This window comes from Ptychodera flava, chromosome 11, assembly GCF_041260155.1.
Source record: "Ptychodera flava strain L36383 chromosome 11, AS_Pfla_20210202, whole genome shotgun sequence".
Taxonomy (NCBI): Eukaryota; Metazoa; Hemichordata; class Enteropneusta; family Ptychoderidae; genus Ptychodera; species Ptychodera flava.
Genome location: NC_091938.1, coordinates 15393137 through 15411822, shown reverse-complemented (window position 1 = coordinate 15411822; position 18686 = coordinate 15393137). Strand labels below are relative to the sequence as shown.

Genomic DNA, 18686 nt, shown 5'->3' with positions numbered 1-18686 from the left:
CAAAAAAAGCAACTATTAAATTGATTGAATTCAAATGTAATGGAAGCAGTCCAGAATAGAAAAATATTTTGGTGTATTGCACCATTGACTGGTGGTTAAATATCCTCCAGGGGGAAGTTTGTGACAACTGTTTGGCTTGCTTTTTGATTTACAGCACAGTTTGCCTGTGGGGTTGCTCTGTAAATGTGTTTACAAACGTCATTCTGTGCACAACATCACAGATAATTCACATGTTATTTGAGAGAAAAGTATCACTCTGGGCTGTAAAAATTACAGGATTGACATTTGCATCTGTCACTGCACTGAAAGTGACGCCAACAAAATTTCCTTCTGGTTGGTAGTTCCAGTTTTACAATCCACACAGATTATTGGGTTTGGATGCTCATTTGCCATCAACGAACTGACTGACCCAGTCAAGTGAAAGATCACTCGAAACAACTGTCAAAATCCAATATCGTGACAATTGATAACAAGCTTAAGCCCTTAAAGCTTCTATAGCCACAAAACCAGGTTGCCCATGTCATGTATGTAAAAACTTCAACTCAGAAAAAGTTTAAGATTCATCCACAGTAAAACCATTATCCTGTCTTTCGGATCTTGTAATATATTTTGCACATTTTATTTTGTTAGTGTGTATGGCTGTTCTTACGCACGACATAAACTCAAGGGCTGTGTTTAGCATTCTTAGTACGATAGGTTTAACCACAAAGTATGAAATAAAGTGAGTAGTACATGTGACTGGAAATTTGACCACATTAAGTTTATTTTATTTTTTTACAATACAGATACATATGAAGAGAGTTTCCTGTCCATGTATTTGATTGTTTATCAAATTCTGTTATCAACATTTCTTTCAGTTGCTTTTAATTAATTTCTACACCAATGTCAAGATTGAAAGGGAGTCAACGACTACAACGGCAACATTCCGTCAAGGAGAATGCAAATTGCTTTCAGGAAATTATGGAATGAAATGTTCCATGTATTGGATGGCGCATACATCTGTATGCTTTTCTTTACACAGGATATGAAAAGATGTTGACAGCAGCACTGAGGAAAGTCCTTCAAAACTTCATATGTGCATTTTTTGTGACACTTAATTTGGAAGAATGTTGCACAAAACTAATAAGAATACAAGCACTGACGCAGTATTGACCAAAACAGACCAGCCAGCCTTGCCCAGACAGCTGAAGACGTATGGACGGCACTGATGAAGGATATTGACACAGGGGACGATATATTGCCAGCTGGTAGAGTTAAATGTTGGCCTTCCAGACATATTTATCAGAGACTCTGGAAAACAGTAATCTGAGTGGGTGATGAGGCCCCATGGAGGGGTGGCAGGACACCGCGGCTGACTCGGACAGGGATCCACGGAACAGAGACATATAAGGACTATGCTATGCTACATGCGGCATTCTTCAGATACCATGGATGGTTACACTTGGACTGAGGTAGTGACGTAAATTTGCCCCCACGGAAATACCGTTTCAGAGACCAGAAAATATCACCTAGGATTCCGCCTCTTGTACACAAAGAACATAACTTTCCACCAGCGTTTCTCAAGAGAGCAGATATTTACAATTTCACAGTGGACAGGATTTCTAAGTTTGGTAGCAGGATTTGTGACCGTGCAAGTAACCTATATATCACGCATGACCTCAGTTGTCCAAACTCTCATGTTTACATGCATAGCTTAATCTGAATGTTAATTTCCAAATCGTTGATTTTCTGGGTATTGTTTTGCATTATTTACACCAATATCATTTTTGTCAGCTTGCTCTAGAGCTAAGGCCTATAATTCTGTACAGTGTATCTAAATCATATACAGGAAGTCATTGCTATTGGAATTTGATGTTTCTGATCTTAGTCACAGTCACATCTCCACTGATAGTCAATGTTTTTTTTCACCTTATACAGTCCATGATTGATGATGTTGACTTTTCTCACCACAGTCACAACTCAATCACATTTATGCAAATAAATGTCACCACTCAGGTATCCAATCAAAGATGTAATTGTGATTACAACCAATGAAATCCCACATGAGACCTTATATGCTAATGAGGTCACTAAGTCAGCATCTATCGAATCCAGACCACTCATTCATCTGTATATACTGGAATCTTTGGAAATTAACTCATGCATATTAATAACGCCATGGTTCAAAGAGCTATGACAACTTCTCTCACAGTATTTGACATATCAGTTGCATGCTAAAACAAAATATTGGAATACAGCATGGTTGGTGAGTACCGATAAGCACAATAAACATGTAACATCCTGTTACAGCATAGACTAAAGTAACTTACGGAAAGCAATGAAGTTTACTCGGGGAGAGTTTTTTCAAGAGAATCAAAAGTATCTAAACTGAGGACAGCTTCTCACTCAGTTTTTGATCAAAACAGGGATAAAATTCGGAATTTGTTGATAATCTGCAACCGAAATGTCAATTATTCATGTAAAAGTAAATCTCACTCTATTATCATGCTCAATACATGAATATTTAATATTTCTGAACATACATATTAAAATAACATAGCATTAGCATAAGAGTGCAAAAGGACACTAAAAATGGCTTTAGCAAAGGATTACTGGAAATGTGGCATATTTGATGTTATGCAACCATTTCTATAATGCAGCAAAAAACTACAGCAGTTATCGGTGATGTCCACCTATATGCTGATTGTGAATATGCAAATCAGTCGGCTTCCAATCCAAGGCGTTAGTAATAGCAAATTATTACAGTAGAGAGTGACAAATGATGTCAGTGCAATTACCATCTGGGGTAGGATCTGCATACAATAGCAAAAACAATAGCTTATGTCTCATAAGACGATTTTCATCAGTCTTGATAGACATGCTCAATTGAAACATCTGACTATAGGTTGATTGAATGGTGTTACCTCCAAAAAAAACCAGTTCCCTAGGACAATGACCAGGATAGCAGACAGGCTGACTGCCAGAAAACTTCACACATGCTGTTAGTGTTGCCTTGATTATACTGACAAAAATTGGGCGGCATGAAAACTTTCGATAGGTTAATTGCAAAGATACGATCAGTTTACCTCTCTTATCAGCCAAACACCGAAACTGAATCACCGAAATGCTATTTGACTTACATGCAAAATATCACACAATTTACACTCAGTAAAAAGTGAATACGGCCTTTTATTGAAAGTTTAGATGTCATCAGATGTATAAACACAGCATGGCATTACTTTCTTTGCAGAAATTGCATCCAATTTGACACGTATATTTTGTTTCGTGAAAGTTTCGGACTAAACCCAATACCGAAGAGAAAGCAGAAAAATATGACTATTATCAAATAAACATGGTTTGTCCATTTACCGTCTAATTTGTTCACTGAGGAAGAACAACAGACATTTGGTGCGCCACAAAGGAAAAATTACTAGGTTGTTTATAATCTGCATTTTGGAAAATAATACAATGGCGAAACCAATGTACAAACTGTTTATCATCTCATGTTCCGAGCAATATCCTCAATGCATGTATGGGGTCTGGAAAATATGTTGGGATGATGCATTTCTTGAGGCTCAATTTTCAATCTCACATATCTGATAGGCATTCCTTGATTTTGAGGTGTGGGCGACTTTGGCTGGTAATTTGGTACAGTGACCTTACAGCAAGATTCTTATGGTTTTTTTCCCAGCCATTGTGTCTGACCAGCTTTCCTTTGACAGTGAGCATTTCAAGATGTTCCAACACAATGGATTTTCAGACTCAATGGTTTGATTGAAATGACACATACAAACCAAAGTTCAATATCTGTCACTGACACAGCAACTGGATAAATGCTATTATTAATCAACAATAGTCCCTGTGAAAGCTGAAGCCAGAATATGAAACCAAACACCATTCAATCTATTGTATATTCCGCGTAAGTTTGTGTACATAAAACCAAACTGTTCTTTTACAGACTCTTAAATGACACCTATGAATAGATACAAGTATATCAATAATTACTTTACTGTTAATTTTGATGAGATTTAGTTGTTCATACAGCTGAAAATTTACTGCAATATTCAGTAAAACTTTTGGATAATAGGCGACAATATCTCAGACAGGCCTGGGGCACAAGTATGTGAACTTTTGATCTGAAAACACTGAAAGCTTGCCGTAATCGCTGGTTTAGTACCCTATAATGCAACAGTTGCTGATATACGGGTTACCGGGTTACCGTATCCTGAACGAGCACATATGATGAACATCAAATATAAACTTCAAGTTGCTTTGTTCCTTGTACTCCTAACGTCTCATATTTCTCCAATTTCCTTGAATTGTTGTTGAGACAGTCACATCCTACAGCGAGCATTATCACAGCTGTTGTGGTCCAACAAACCTCCTGATTTTACTGAAATCTCTTCTTTGGTAATCAGTTCATCTGCCAGAAACAAAACCTTGCCAAGCAATGAAAGAAAATAGGACTCCACCTGTGAAAAGTTTCAAAACTGTCGACAACAATAGCCTCGTACTGAACTGCCAGAAACTGTCCTGCCAATCAACAATTACGACTTCCTTGCTATCACTCTTGTTTACGTTTCGTAAAACCTTTGCATCTTTTCTATTTTTAGTTATATTGGAATGACACAAACATGTTTCCCTGTAAATTTTCACAGAACACATGTGACTGAACAAAGAGAAAATATTTTCCCAGGGTATTTTGTGAAAAAACTATCACACAGATAGGAAGGTTCAACTGCTAGGTGTGCCGATTTTACTAGGTATTGTTTAAGTCTACTGTAATTTGTAAGTTCAAAATCGTTAAAACTAGATTGAAGTGCTACATGTTTTACCCAATACCGAAGAGTATAGTGGAACGTGTACGTGTATAATCTGTACCAATATTTTGTGATGATGAAATTGAGCTTAGTATTGGTCCGATTACACTTGTCAATGATATCAAAATCACATCACAGGGTGCTTTGACAAGACGAACACTGAAATGGAGAAAGAACCACACACCATGAACCCTTTGGACCAAACTATCAGGTTCAACTCGATTTGCAAAGATGTTGATATGTCAATAGAGCTGGATGATCAGGCTGGTGTACTTTGGTATAGTACAGAAGAGTGTAGTTTATACTTACGGTAGAAAAAATTACTTCCAAAATGTTCTAAAACATGTGAGCTACTGTCGCTATAAAGTTTAAGTGTGACCACATGATTAACCTCAAAGCTATCAGGTCACCGTCCACTGTCTTGCCCAACGGACACCAGATATCATGTTGTTGGCATCAACATGATCAGGATATGAGTGATCAGGGCCTGGCCATCCTTATTCACTTTTCTGGTATTTGCAGCGTTTCCAGATCATTCGTATTCTGTTACTTGAAGCATCTCCCTTCCACTGTGTCTATGCTTAAGGCTGTAAGACCTTAGTGTGTTAATTAAATCTTGATTTTAGAATAACAAACACAACTGTGTAAATTTAGAACAGGACTTCAGAAATACTTGTCAAGCATTATTCCAGAATTCGTGAAGGAACTAATTGTTATTTTTACTCTTTGTGAAATCAGCTGTCTACACCAAAGATACCTGACAACATAACATGCAAGTACATATAGTGAAAGTACACGCTATTTTTAACTGTTCTCTGAACTCGATCCTGATTCACATATTCTACACATGTTGACTGTATAATTCAATATTTACTCTGCGGCCCATGTTCAGAGACAAGAATATATGTCACAACACTAATTTATTCACCATCACAGCCAACCTCAGAAAACATTCCAGTATATTACATAGTGCAATTATAGTGATGAAAACATGCCCTAAGGTACTATCACCCACAAAATCATTTTAGCAGTTTTGATTGATTATTTTTTTCTTTAAAAGGTACTATCACCCACAAAATCATTTTGGCATTTTTGATTAATTATTTTTTTCTTTTAAAATGGTTTTCCGCAATATGCCGGCTGTGTGAATCACTTGGTTGGAATTTGCGACAGTAAGGCATTATATGATACGAACACAGATTTCCAGGTTAAAAATATCCGTGCTGTACATTTTGACTCTCAAATACCAGACACAGTGTCACTTTGCAGTTGCAATATTTCTTATTCAGACATCTTTGATAAGTGTTCAAGACATTTTGAGATTGAATGAAAAATGTTTTCCTGGTGAAACTTTTCCGAAACAAGTTTTCTCATAAATATCTGATATGAGGAAATCAGTATCTTACAGCTTCAGTAAACAGATCGTGAATCTAATTACTCATCCTGCCAATAAATATGACAAAAAATATTTTTGTTTCATCTTCCGTTCCCTTTCTGTTGTTATCTATGATTGCTTTTTGTCAGTCATTGGCTACATGTCACCATGCCTCAGTGGTTGGTCGATGATCGATAAATTTGGTGACAGAATTTCAGAGGAAATGATCAATTTTTCCATGAAAGTATTTTCACTTCTTGTACAGGTAAACTTTAAAATAGATTTACAGAAATTCACACAACCGGTTTCACCTGCTACAGTACCGGTATAACATTCCATATTTCTTTAGTTTTTCCATCTGTCAGGGTGACGCAAACTTTTTATTTCACTTCTTCAAAAATCTCTTTAAAAGTGACAAAAGTTTTGCCTGACGATACATGACATTTGCAATCAGTTCAAGACGATTTCGTGACTGGCATCGCAACTATTTTTGGGAATAAGCCAGCCAGCGAATCAGTATGAAACTGAACCGTCCCCACACGGTACGTATAGACCACCTACTGATAGTGAAGGCCGGACTGCCATAGATCACTTCCTGTAATATTCACTCAATGGCGTATACTGCATCGCGTCATAAGATCCTAACAGCTGATGATGCATATTAATAACGGAAGTCCCAACCACTTGCCTTCCATAACAACATGAAAAATATTCAAAGTCAACTACTATTATCTACTCCTGACAAACAATTTACACAAAACTACTGCATGACAGCAAATTTTACAGCAAAAATTAAAACTATTTTGGAAGTCTGAGAGAGAAAAAGTAGTTTTGGCATGGCCGTAAACAAACTCATTTAAATTATGGAGTGAAACAAAATGAATTTTCTAGACATGCCTGTTTACGTAATATGTTATTGACTTGAGACTTTGCTTGAACATTATCTGTGAGATCAAAATTTTTGCTTTTCGTGTGGTATTAAAATAACAACAAAACAGAATCGATTGAAATTACATCCATGCCAGAATATCACTTGACTTGAAATGAGCCTCATTGTACAAACAATTAGATTTCGGAAAAACATGTTTATATTTTGCTGCATTTTTATCCATCTGTCTGCATCATGTGATCACAGAGGCCACAGATGCAATACTTCAGAACCATCTCACTGGTATTACGTTTAAATTTTTAACCCTTTGAGTGCCCAAGTCAATTTTTGTCACTTCTATAAAATATACCGTACTCCTGTCAATTTTTTTAGATGTTTGCCAAAATTTTGATACAAAACTGCAGCCAATGAGATGTGATGTCAATTTGGTCCAAAATTATCAAAACAACTACAGAAAAATTCATAAAAATCTGTAAAATATTGCACTAAAATTTTTGTGGGAAAATTGCAGTGCTAAAAGGGTTAATCATTGTATGTACATTTGTATGGTATCTACTTCAATATGTGGACTTGAAGTGAACTCATAGGGGGTGGCATGGTGGTGACTGGGGAATCAACAGTTACAGATCGTCCTTCTTGTTGAACGCTCTTTTAATGGCAACATTTGGCAACTGCATACGGAGAGTATCGCAAGACATTTTGGAACATGTATATATGATCGTCATTAAACTTTCTCTTATGAATCAGCAATCCATGCTACTAACAATATTGCGTCGATAATGGTGACGCACATACTGACATCGCCAACTTTAACATATACAGAAACGGTTTGTTAGCAAATAGGCACGAACAATCAATTGGACTTTTAAGACCCAATCTGTCAAAAACTGTTAAACTCAAAAAATCAGAAAATAAAAATATCTTCAGGTCAACTGGCAGGGTGTACCAGGCCAGATTACAGCGTATCATGAGAGACTAAACAGTGGATTGATAGACACAACTTTCAAACTGCTTCTCTGAGGCAGCAAAATATCCAACTAAGTGTCAAAAACTGTTGTACAGCCTTCTACAGGAAACGATCAACACTCTTCATTTGGTATGAAAGTATAAACACGTACATACCTTATCAAATAAAAGTTTCTTCGTTTCTTCACAAAAGTTTTTAAAGGCAGAAATCAGAAGTCTCGTAGGAACAAAACACAGCAAGAGACTTTAAAACATATTCCAATCCTTCTACGTCTTCGGTTTTTTTAAAGAGATTTTCTTCTAAAAATTGGCTTAAACTGAGACACGACTATCCTGTTAGGTCATCCTCAACTGGCTACGGCTCGGACTAGAGGTACTAAAAAAAACTCCACAGCGTACTAAACCACACACAAGCTTGAAACTGAGACGCTCTGTGGACACTGCTGGTCTTTTACTCATACATCAGGGTCCATAAACAGCTGACGTAGAAATCCTACGCTGTAAAAACACAGGAAGGGCCCCCGGAAGGAGATTTTCTCGGGGCGGCCCAGTAATTTTCTTCCCCTGATTAAAAATAACTTCTTGTGCACGTCCTAGATGGCAAGGTGAGGACAAGAGGCCTGAACCAAGGAAGGAAGAAAACAGGCCTGGATAGTATGGAATAACATCGACTCTGGAATGTAGGGACTGCAGTAAACAGCCAACAGACTAGACCTGGTCAAATTTAGGCATGGTCTTTTACATCAAATAATTTTTATAAACTCCGCCAATTTAGATATTGATGACTCTTATAAACTTTCTTCATGAGTCAAGATGTTATGATGATTCATAAATCTATAGTGAGTTGGTGGCTTGGGTAAGCTCTGTTTATTAGAATGTCCCTGAATGCCAAACGTCATGATATTAATACTAAGGAAATGCCCTTCCGGAGTCATTCAAACTCACAGACAAGTTAAGCCAATCATACTTCAAATTTTTCGGGGGGGGGGGGGGGGGGGGGGGGGGGGAAATAATTGTACACAAAGTTGTCCTAAGTTTGTCTGAAACTAACTATGAATGAAGAAAAGTGACATGGCAGTTGTTGCTTGATATGTTGGTTTTTGACGGTCAAGATGGAACCAAGGATTTGAAACACATTAACGTTTGAATTATACTGGGTGACCTATGGTTGGGGCTTGTCTGCATGGAATGACAGCTGCCCTTATACGGTAGGCATGCACTGACTCACTTTCAATACCTGCATCACAGCACAACACAGGGCATTTTTATGATGTCAAAAGGACAGGAATTGATCCTAAACATCTTATTTTAGTTTCAGATAAATCCCAACAGAATCATTTCCAAGTAAATGTTCTGCGTTTCTATATAACTTGCTGAATCTAATATTTTTCTAGACAACATTTGTACATCTGATAATGCCAGTACCTTACCATGGTTTGACTCTACTGTTTACAAAGGTGAAGTTGGATCTGTTTACAGAGATACTCAGTTGAAAAGGCCAATGTATCAAAGAAGATGTAATCCAACAAAAGTTGAAATACAAAATTTATTTTATGATTTATGATACCTGTCAAATGATCAACTGCAAGTGTAATTTTCAAAACAGGATGAAGTCAAAAAAATTTCTCCAGTTCATTAAAACTGACTAATTGTACTTCTCACTATAGAGAGTAAAATTAAATTCATGAAGCTGTTGCTGATATGATACATAAATTACCGCTGACGAAATCAGATACTTTTTCTATTTATAAAATGACATGAAGTGGTACTGAATTCAACTTTATACTTGCTATTTTGAGAATGTTGCTCTTCCTTTTCTAATTTAATGCATTGGGATTCAGGTTCTGACTTGGGTATCTTCAAATTTTTATATAACAGCACACGTACATTGTGACTTTTCATTCAGGGTTCTCCCAAGGGAACTTTGACAGGTGGGTCAACCCCTCTGTTCAAACAAAAAGAATACATTGTCATGATAAAAGAACATGCAAATTGTGCATTGTCATGTAAATTGACCACCCACTGTTTGTCACAGCTGTGAGGAACACTTGTTTGCTTTTCAGACCATAGACCCTTGGGTCTATTTTCAGACTCATCATGTTGAATGACACTTTCAATGATTACAGCTGTTGTGGGAGACCACAACTTTTCTTGCATGATTAATCAACAAAGGAAGCAGGAAAATCTAAAGGTCACTTGAGGACAAACCAATCACTATCTGATTGTCATGCATACATTATGTGATAAACAAAACAATCATTGAAAGTCCTCCTCTGGTCCTTAAGACATGATACATACAAAATACTCTACAAATGAATATTTTAGGTATAATATTATGTACCTGTATGTCCTTTTTTGTCCTTCCATTCCAAATTTATAGTAAAATAAGCCTAAGGAACACCATATTTAGACTTTCAAACTTTCACAATACCATTTTGGTCTACAACTTGGATGGGGGGGGGGGGGGGGGGCTAAGGTTGAATCTCATGGAGTAACTAAAGTTTCCACTTGCTTATTGTTGTGCAAATCAGAAATTAAATTTTTCCCAATTGAGTTAACACAGGGATGGCGGCCATTTTGAATTTCAAGTGTCGTTAAATATTGGATAATTTATTTTATCTTTTACCAAGTTTTGCGACATGATCCCTGATTTTTTTCTTAATTGCAAAAGGGAAAGTTTAAAGTTCCCCTACAGAAAGTTTGGTCCGCCAAAAATGAACTCTTTCCCTCAAAACAGACATTTTGTCCTGCAGCCAAATATCAAATATGTGCAGTATCCACAGAAGTAGAAATACATCGCAATATCAAATTGAGTGTGAAATGACTAGTGTATCAGTAATTAGCTAAGATGTAAATCGATTGCAAGTAGTACGTCAACTAATATCAGATGTCTTCGCTGGAAGGGAAATTTCAGAGTAAACAGAAAAATTACAGTTTACAAGAGTGAAAAACCAAACAGCGGAATTGGCTCTCTTAACACCACCAAAGAAGATGAAAACCGATTTCTTTGTGCATTTGGTTTGACAGATCCTTTTCCATGAAGGTTAAAATATTATGTTCTATACCAAAGCATTGTTATAATTTATAATTGTTCTGGTTTATCTGAGGTACAGACTTTCAAAAGACTATGGCTGCAATTACTCAGATACATTGTTAAAAATAGCAATCACAGCCTACAACAATGTTCTGGAAATAGTTTACTGTATGCAGAGCGACTAAATTTAGAAATTTCTTCAGTTGCAATTTGGCCTGGTAGTAAAACAATATGAACTTAGCTCTGGGAGGTATGACCCCACAACTTCACATAACAAACTGATATGGGTCAACATTTGGCGTGTTCAATAGATCAACATGGCTGACTGGGTAATCTATATGATAATAAATTCATTATAGTGTGTTAAAATGGTATTCTGAGTAATATATTTAAAACATATCGTTTCTGCATATCCTCCAGTTCTCACCGTCAATTTATGTGATTGAAAGAATGAAGGAAACAAGTACATGCGGATTAAAAAGTCTTATGTTGGCTGATTAAATATTCAGGATAAAAGGCAGTGATTTGATTGGTCAGTTCACATGCTCTACAGCAAATTAGAATGACAGTTCCTAATATCAATTTTGGAGATAACTAAATTTGAAGTGGGGACTTGGACTATACAATGTACAAAAGCTAATTATTACTACCTCAGAAAATTATAATTGTATGCTTCAGTTTATGGAAAAAATTCATCAATCAACTTCAGGAAAAATGTTATCAGGTCTTGGTATATTAGAAATCTGTCCTGTATTTTGCTGTTTTGAAAATTTCAGGCTCTTTTGAAATCAAAATTTTCAAAGTTGAAAATTTGTTACAAAGTCTGAATAGATTAATCAACAGAAACAAGAAATAACTAATTTATTTGAAGCAAAACAGCCATGAAGAGACTTTCTACACATCATTTCACCGACATGATAAAAAATTTTTCCGTCAGACTGTACCATTGGTACTTATGTTTCCATTATGCAGTTCTAGAAGAATATGTTTACATGATTCTCGCCTCATTGACAACTTAACCAGCTGAGAAAATGCCTTTCTGTCAGAGACTTGGAAAGTTCTCAACATTTTTGTCCAACTTTTTTGGCAAAAATTCAACCACGGGAGTAGAGTATGGTTAAAAGCATGGAAGTTGTTTATTTACAGTTCCTGCACAGTGCAGTAAACAACCGCCGTTATGAGAAGTTACTTTATTATGGGCAGTCTGATGATGTTCAAACTCCAAACTGTCCAGATGTCCAAAAAAAACTCCAGCACTGTGTCGTGCCCTTGAGCAAGGTACTTTACTCCTCATTGCTCCAACGGGTGGTGGATTATGGGTAACCTCATCCTGTGATTGGGCATTCACCCATTGTAGATTGAATAAAAAAAGGCATTCCAATTATACTAATAAAATGGTATTTGCTAACATATATAGCGTTGGAAAAAACTTTCAAGATAATCTCTCAAAACGATTCCAAATAAGATTTCACTCATGAAAGCACCATGACTGTACACGGTATGATGGACCTCTGTTTAACTTGGTAATTCACATGATTTTCATGATGCTACGATATTTCAATTTTTCACATTTTTGTAAATTATTCAACATTTCAAAACAAGAATCCTTGCATCCTAGGAACACAAACTAACCAGTCTGGGCGCTGAGAAAACACGATTTTCGATTAAACAAAGTGAGCAAGGTGAGTTTTGATGACTGAAGAAAACTTGACGAAATATATAGTGATTGATCTCAGTATAAAATTATTACAATTTCAATTCCTGAAGTCTGTTGTATGTAGGTACGCATATGTTTAAATGGTTAAAAATACTTTATTTCCACACATTTCTGTGAAGAATGTCAAAATAAGGCTACTGTTTGGAAGGAAGGGTTCTTTAAAGCATAATAATCGTGACTGCTAATTATGACTAATGTCTGTGTGTCCCTGGCCTGTCGAGAAGATGTCCCGTTTGTTGCAAAAGTGATGCTCCACGAGAGATCAAAGGTCACCCGTGTTCTTCCCATTAGCTGTGGCAAAGGTCATTGACACCGGGGCCCTTGGAGCACATCAAGGCGCAGACAGATTATCGATTCAAATACAATCACGTCCAAAGTCTCATAAAACTACACAATGATTGATACAGAGCAGTACGATTCTTTCCATGCTATGTATACCAATCGCGGAGAAAAAATCAGCTCCGATTACATGACGGCTGAAGTATTTCTGGTATGTTGGTGCAGTAATGAGCTTGTAGGGGAAACTGTTTGACCCCATGGTGACCTAGACGACCTGTTATCAGTGCAATACGAGTATAAATCTACAAGAACAACTGAGAAGTTACAGTTAATCTGTGTGCTTTCAAAATATGATTAAGGTAGGATGCGCCTCGGGGACTGATATTTGGACTCTCAAATTTTTACAATTCTTTTCTGATCTACCACCTGTGGGGGATCATTTTAAAGCTATTGGAGTCTGCAAAATATTCTCTGTCTTCGCTTTTTCAAAATAGAAAACTTCACTTTTCCCATAGAATTAACAAAGGGATTGTGGCCATTTTGAATTTCAAATATCAATAAATATTTGCATGCTGACCCCTGATTTTTATTCTTGGCTTGGCAAGAGAAAGGTTGAAAGTTTCTCTGAGGAAAGTTTGAGCAAAAATTTAAGTTTTTTATTTCGAGGTGCATGCTACCTTACGTTGAATTTAGTCTCGTGTATCTATAAGATGTCTAAATCCCATGATCAATGCTGATAGCATGAAAAGAATTGATGGTTGTATTTTGTGTCTGACAAGGTGATGGAGATGTTTTAGAATTTGATAGCTGATAAATATCAGTCAGACAGTGAAGAGGGAAAAGCCGTCCTGCACATTCCACCCCTTCACCCCTAAATTTTGGTATAACCCTATTGATTCTGGAGTTAAGTTTGGACCTGTACATTTTGAAACACACGGGTGAACTGGGTCACAAATCTCAAAACAATATTTTTTCATTGCCTTGTAATCTATGGTGCTCAGTGATGGGTACAGGCTTTCACTATATATCTCAATCTTTTGGCAACACCCTTGACAGATATCCATTTTCACCAATCTGGTTTTCAACACTTTTCCCAAAGGTAGCACATTTGGCACCAGAAAACTACAATCTCACATTCAATCTCTCTTGCATGTGATTTCCTTTAAGGTTCAGTCCACTGAGAAAAGATGAATTTCTTCACAGCTGTGGACAATTAATAAAACTTCGAGTTCTCACTTTGTTTCAGGAAATTGCAGTCTGTATCATGTGTATACAGACATATCCAGAAAACAAAAGTAAACATGCTTCTCCAAATGATGGAGGTGTGCATTAACCTGGAAACAATACTTTCACTCAATAATTATTATTCAACATCCTCACGAATCCAATGACAGACATATATGGACCTATGTAAATGGGAATAGATGATGTATGGTAGATAGAGGTACTGAGCGGAGCAAACATAAGACTGTTCAATGTGGATTGACGACAAATTTTCTAGGCTGCATATGTCACAAAGACTTCCCTAGGCTGCATATGTCACAAAGACTTCTGATACATGCAATGTTTCCTTTCTAGATAAATCAAACGTCAACTACATGTATGAGAACATTGGAGAGCCAAAATTTCACTTGGAGGTGACCCAGGTGCAATCACAAGTTATCATACAGGAATCAATGAGAAATACCAGTAATAGTGATTGACCACATAGTCAACATAAAACCAAGCATTTTCACCTCAGTGCTGGGCTTCTAACCAGGGCTATTACCCATTTATCACAATGGTTTAGCCCAATCCTATTGTTTGCTATGTCAAAGTTGGAACTCTACACGAGGCAGTGGGGGCTGAAAGTACCAGAGCAACAAAGTGACTGCCATCGAGAAGAAGTCCATGTTACAGATTACGTCACTGTGAAATGTGCTTACATAATGCTCAGTGAAACATACCTTCAGTCCTGAATACAGAAAGAAAAGACGAGGAATGCACCGTCGTAATATTGTCAGGTTAGGTCAGAAATATCTATGCAAATGAACAGAAAGCTACTCTTCATACGCAACAAATGAAGAGTACGGTCTTTTTTCTATGGTACAGTGCAGTGAGGTTTGATTTAAAAAAACAGGTCTTACATGATTATTTCATAATTTATGCACAATTTTGAGAAGGTTCCAGACTGGCTGTAGTCACTTGGCTTATCAGGGTGTATGCAACAGTTGCTGGCCATTGCATGCACCCAATGATCAAGTATAATGCTTTAATTTACTATATTGATGTTCATATACCCATACCTTGGGGCCACTCTAAGAAGGTGCTTTATAATATTAAAAAACACCAAAATTAGACTGACTTGTCCCTTCATAATGATATTCTAGTTTACACTTAAACTTTTCATTTTTTACACCCTTTTTTCAAAGTTTCTGTTCTTGACTAGATCGCACCAGTCACTCCTAAATTCTCTTCCCAAAAAATGTTAAGTGCTGTTGCAACACAATTCACTTTACTTTCCTTTGAGTATTAAGCTCAAATATTCTCCATCACTTGAAGTAATGCTAAATGATGATGTTATGAAAACAAATAAAAAGCGATCAAAATAAAATGCCCTCTTTAACGTTTACCGTACCATTTCCCCAGGAGGAGCATCAGCTTTCAAAGGTTGGTGTGTACAATCGGCATATGGTGCACGGCTGGCATATGGTCTGTCAGACCTGGAATATTATGTGTCGGTCAACTATCCAAAGAATTTTAACACAACTTAACGCATAAAGTTAAATTTCTGTAAAATGTACAAAAACATACACTTTCTATATTTAAATCTGTAACTGCGCAGGAGTCTTGAATGTAGTGAAGACCTTACCCTATTGACATGCATCTTGGAAAAATGTGACTAAATTATGAGAATGCTCCTTTTCAAACAAATTTGAAATAAATCATCAGTAAGGATCGCCAATCCTTTTGCGTCGTACCATCTGTACTAGAACTTTACATTTACTTTTCCAGCTCAATAGGCTGTTTATTATTAACCTTTTGTGAGTCGTAATTTTTCCCACCAAAATTTTAGTGCAACATTTTACCATTTTTTATAAATTTTAGTGTAATTTTTTTGATAATTTTGAACAAAATGGACATCACATTTCATTGGCTAGTTTTTTATCAAAATTTTGGCAAAAATTTGAAAAAAATTGACTTGTAAATACGACATGCATTGACTTTGGCGCTCAAAGGGTTAAATCAGTCTATGCTGGCAGGTTCAGTTTAACACAACTAGATCATAACCAATCCCTGATGCATACACTTTTCAAATTGATTGGTTCACTGCTGTCTACCGGTATGAATTAGAAACTGCCAATGAAAACTTTAAGGTGAGTGCTCAGAATGCAAAAGTTTTCTGTCGGTCATGTGAAGTAACCAAGAATTGCTCCTGTCCTACACCAATAGAAATGAGTATTGTTCTTACCATGCATGCACATCCATTAAGCTGGAAATTTTCAGACAAACAAGTTTGCCTCTGTCACAGATCATAGGTCACACAGTATTAACATGCAGTAATTAGCACAGCCTTTGCACCCAGGATAATACCAACAGGTTCCCTTAATTGGTGCAACGCTCTTTCCCATTCAGGTCTCCCTGTACAACACTTAAATGAGATACAACTATTCCCTGCATCCAATTATACATAATTGTGACCAATTATCCCGTATTTGTTCAACCATGGATTTACTCAAAACACTGTCAAGTCTAATCAGCTCCATTTTGTTGCATTGAAAGATTATCTAATCTGTAAAAATATGCCAGGAATGAGCAGGTTATGCCATCAGAGCTCATTCAGTTGGCCAAAAGTTGAAATGGTGCTGCTGCCCTCTTGTGGCCAATAACAAAAACCTTTTGTTTTTAGCTTCTTATCCTTCAGGCTCTTTGTTGGCCAGTGATGGGGACACAAACTGAAGCAAAATTTCTTCGTTTGCATTTTGCCTGGACAAGCACAATAGCTTCTACTAAGGGTGGTAATTATGAGGTCACACATCTCTCAGTCACAGAAAGTGCCTTCTGCATGACTCATAGCGGCCAAAGGAAACCACAGAACCACAAACTGCAAGGAAAAGACTTCCTGTCGATAAAAATACTAGGCCTTACATTGATTGAATTACGAGTGGACAGAGTTTCAAACTTCTCACACAATACGATGTACAACTGACTAAAGGTGTCAATTTCCCTACACCAATATTTTATCTCGGGTCATTTCATGACTTTTGGGAACACCTAAGTCCTACAAAGGACCAAACAAAGGCCCTCTTGTGGACACTTCAAGGGCACTTACAGTGGGCACCCTGGGGCAAATGCCAGGGTCCTATGCTGCAATCTGTCATCTCCCCTTCTTCAGATGCTTGACACGACGACAGCGAATGTCACTTTAGCAAACACCACAAGCAAAGTTTGTCCGGCTGCCCTAATAGGCTAAATGTTGCAAAGCTTGACACGAGCTTACATGATAACTTCAGAGAGATCAAGCATTTCACAGTAAAGAAACAGCTCACTGAATCACAATCACTGGTCTGACGATACTTTCTGCAGTGCAGGGAAGTGCATGTTTTCTTAAGATGAAAATTTATGGCACAAAATTTACTTCCTGAAAAGTTAAATGAATTTGTATTAACACAACTGTTGAAATTTCTCAATGGCCTTTATAGGGTCAGAAATTCCACCTTTTGAAATATTTGTATCATATCTTGTTCTGTGTTAGTTTTACATTTGATACTATGCAGCATGACAGTATTACAATGTTTAGGATTTGCCAATTGGCTGTAAATCTCTAATCTCCTTTTGATTGTTTGAAGTCAACTCAGAGTACATCATCTTTTTGACAAGACATTGATACCGGTGTATGTTGTATTTATGTGTTGTACATGTATCAGTCTGGAGCGATACCTACTGGTAAAAATCAATAATGCTTGCTGTTTTTGAACTTTGTTGAGTTTCGTACAAAAACCCTACGTTGTCCCTTCACTGGTATACAGATGTGAATCAAAACACAGCAAGGGGAAGAGAGTTTCATTACGCCAAAATCAAATCAAAATCACAGATCAGCTTTACTTCAATATCAATTGAAATCACTTAAACACTGGAGAAAACAAAACACAAACACCCAAGCTCCCCTTTCCCCTTTTTTCACTTCAACGATGCAGGCCAGTATTTGGCACCGGATCAAGACGACAGAGCTGTTACAGTTCATGCTATTCACACTCCATTTATCATTTCTCAGTTGAGAAAACATTCATGTACCGGTAAATATCTGTCTGACACACTGCATCATGGGAAAGCAGAGGGGGTCACCAAAGAACTGCTTTGTCATATGGATAGGTTGAAAGTTTTCCAAAATACAATGTGAATTATCATGATGTTGTGGAGAGGTTGGATAACGGTATTTCAAATACTGCATTCTGGAAAAAAATCTGAAACACAAAAGTTGACACAGTGCAACCATAACTTACCTTCAACTCACATTTCTTGTGGCATGCATATTTACATACTGGAAGAAAAAAAAAATTTTTTTGCAATTACACTATTGCAGCGTTTTCTCTGCATGTTCACCGAAGCGGGCAATTTCTACCCCATTCATCAAAATTAGGGGGCAA

At 36.9% G+C, this 18686-nt stretch overlaps 1 protein-coding gene across 24 annotated transcripts in view; it reads right to left on the bottom strand.

Moving 5' to 3' along the window:
• The window catches only part of LOC139143618 (tensin-1-like), a 188830-nt gene that overhangs the window by 38296 nt on the left and 131848 nt on the right, over positions 1–18686 (bottom strand). For 20 of the 24 annotated variants that reach the window (XM_070714084.1, XM_070714085.1, XM_070714087.1 and 17 more), the window contains exon 3: positions 18543–18580. In XM_070714084.1, the coding sequence (XP_070570185.1) occupies positions 18543–18580 (38 nt within the window). Of the gene's footprint in view, positions 1–8185; positions 8503–18542; positions 18581–18686 lie in introns of those variants that run through there. The other 4 variants (XM_070714096.1, XM_070714108.1, XM_070714105.1 and 1 more) reach the window with 3 other exon arrangements.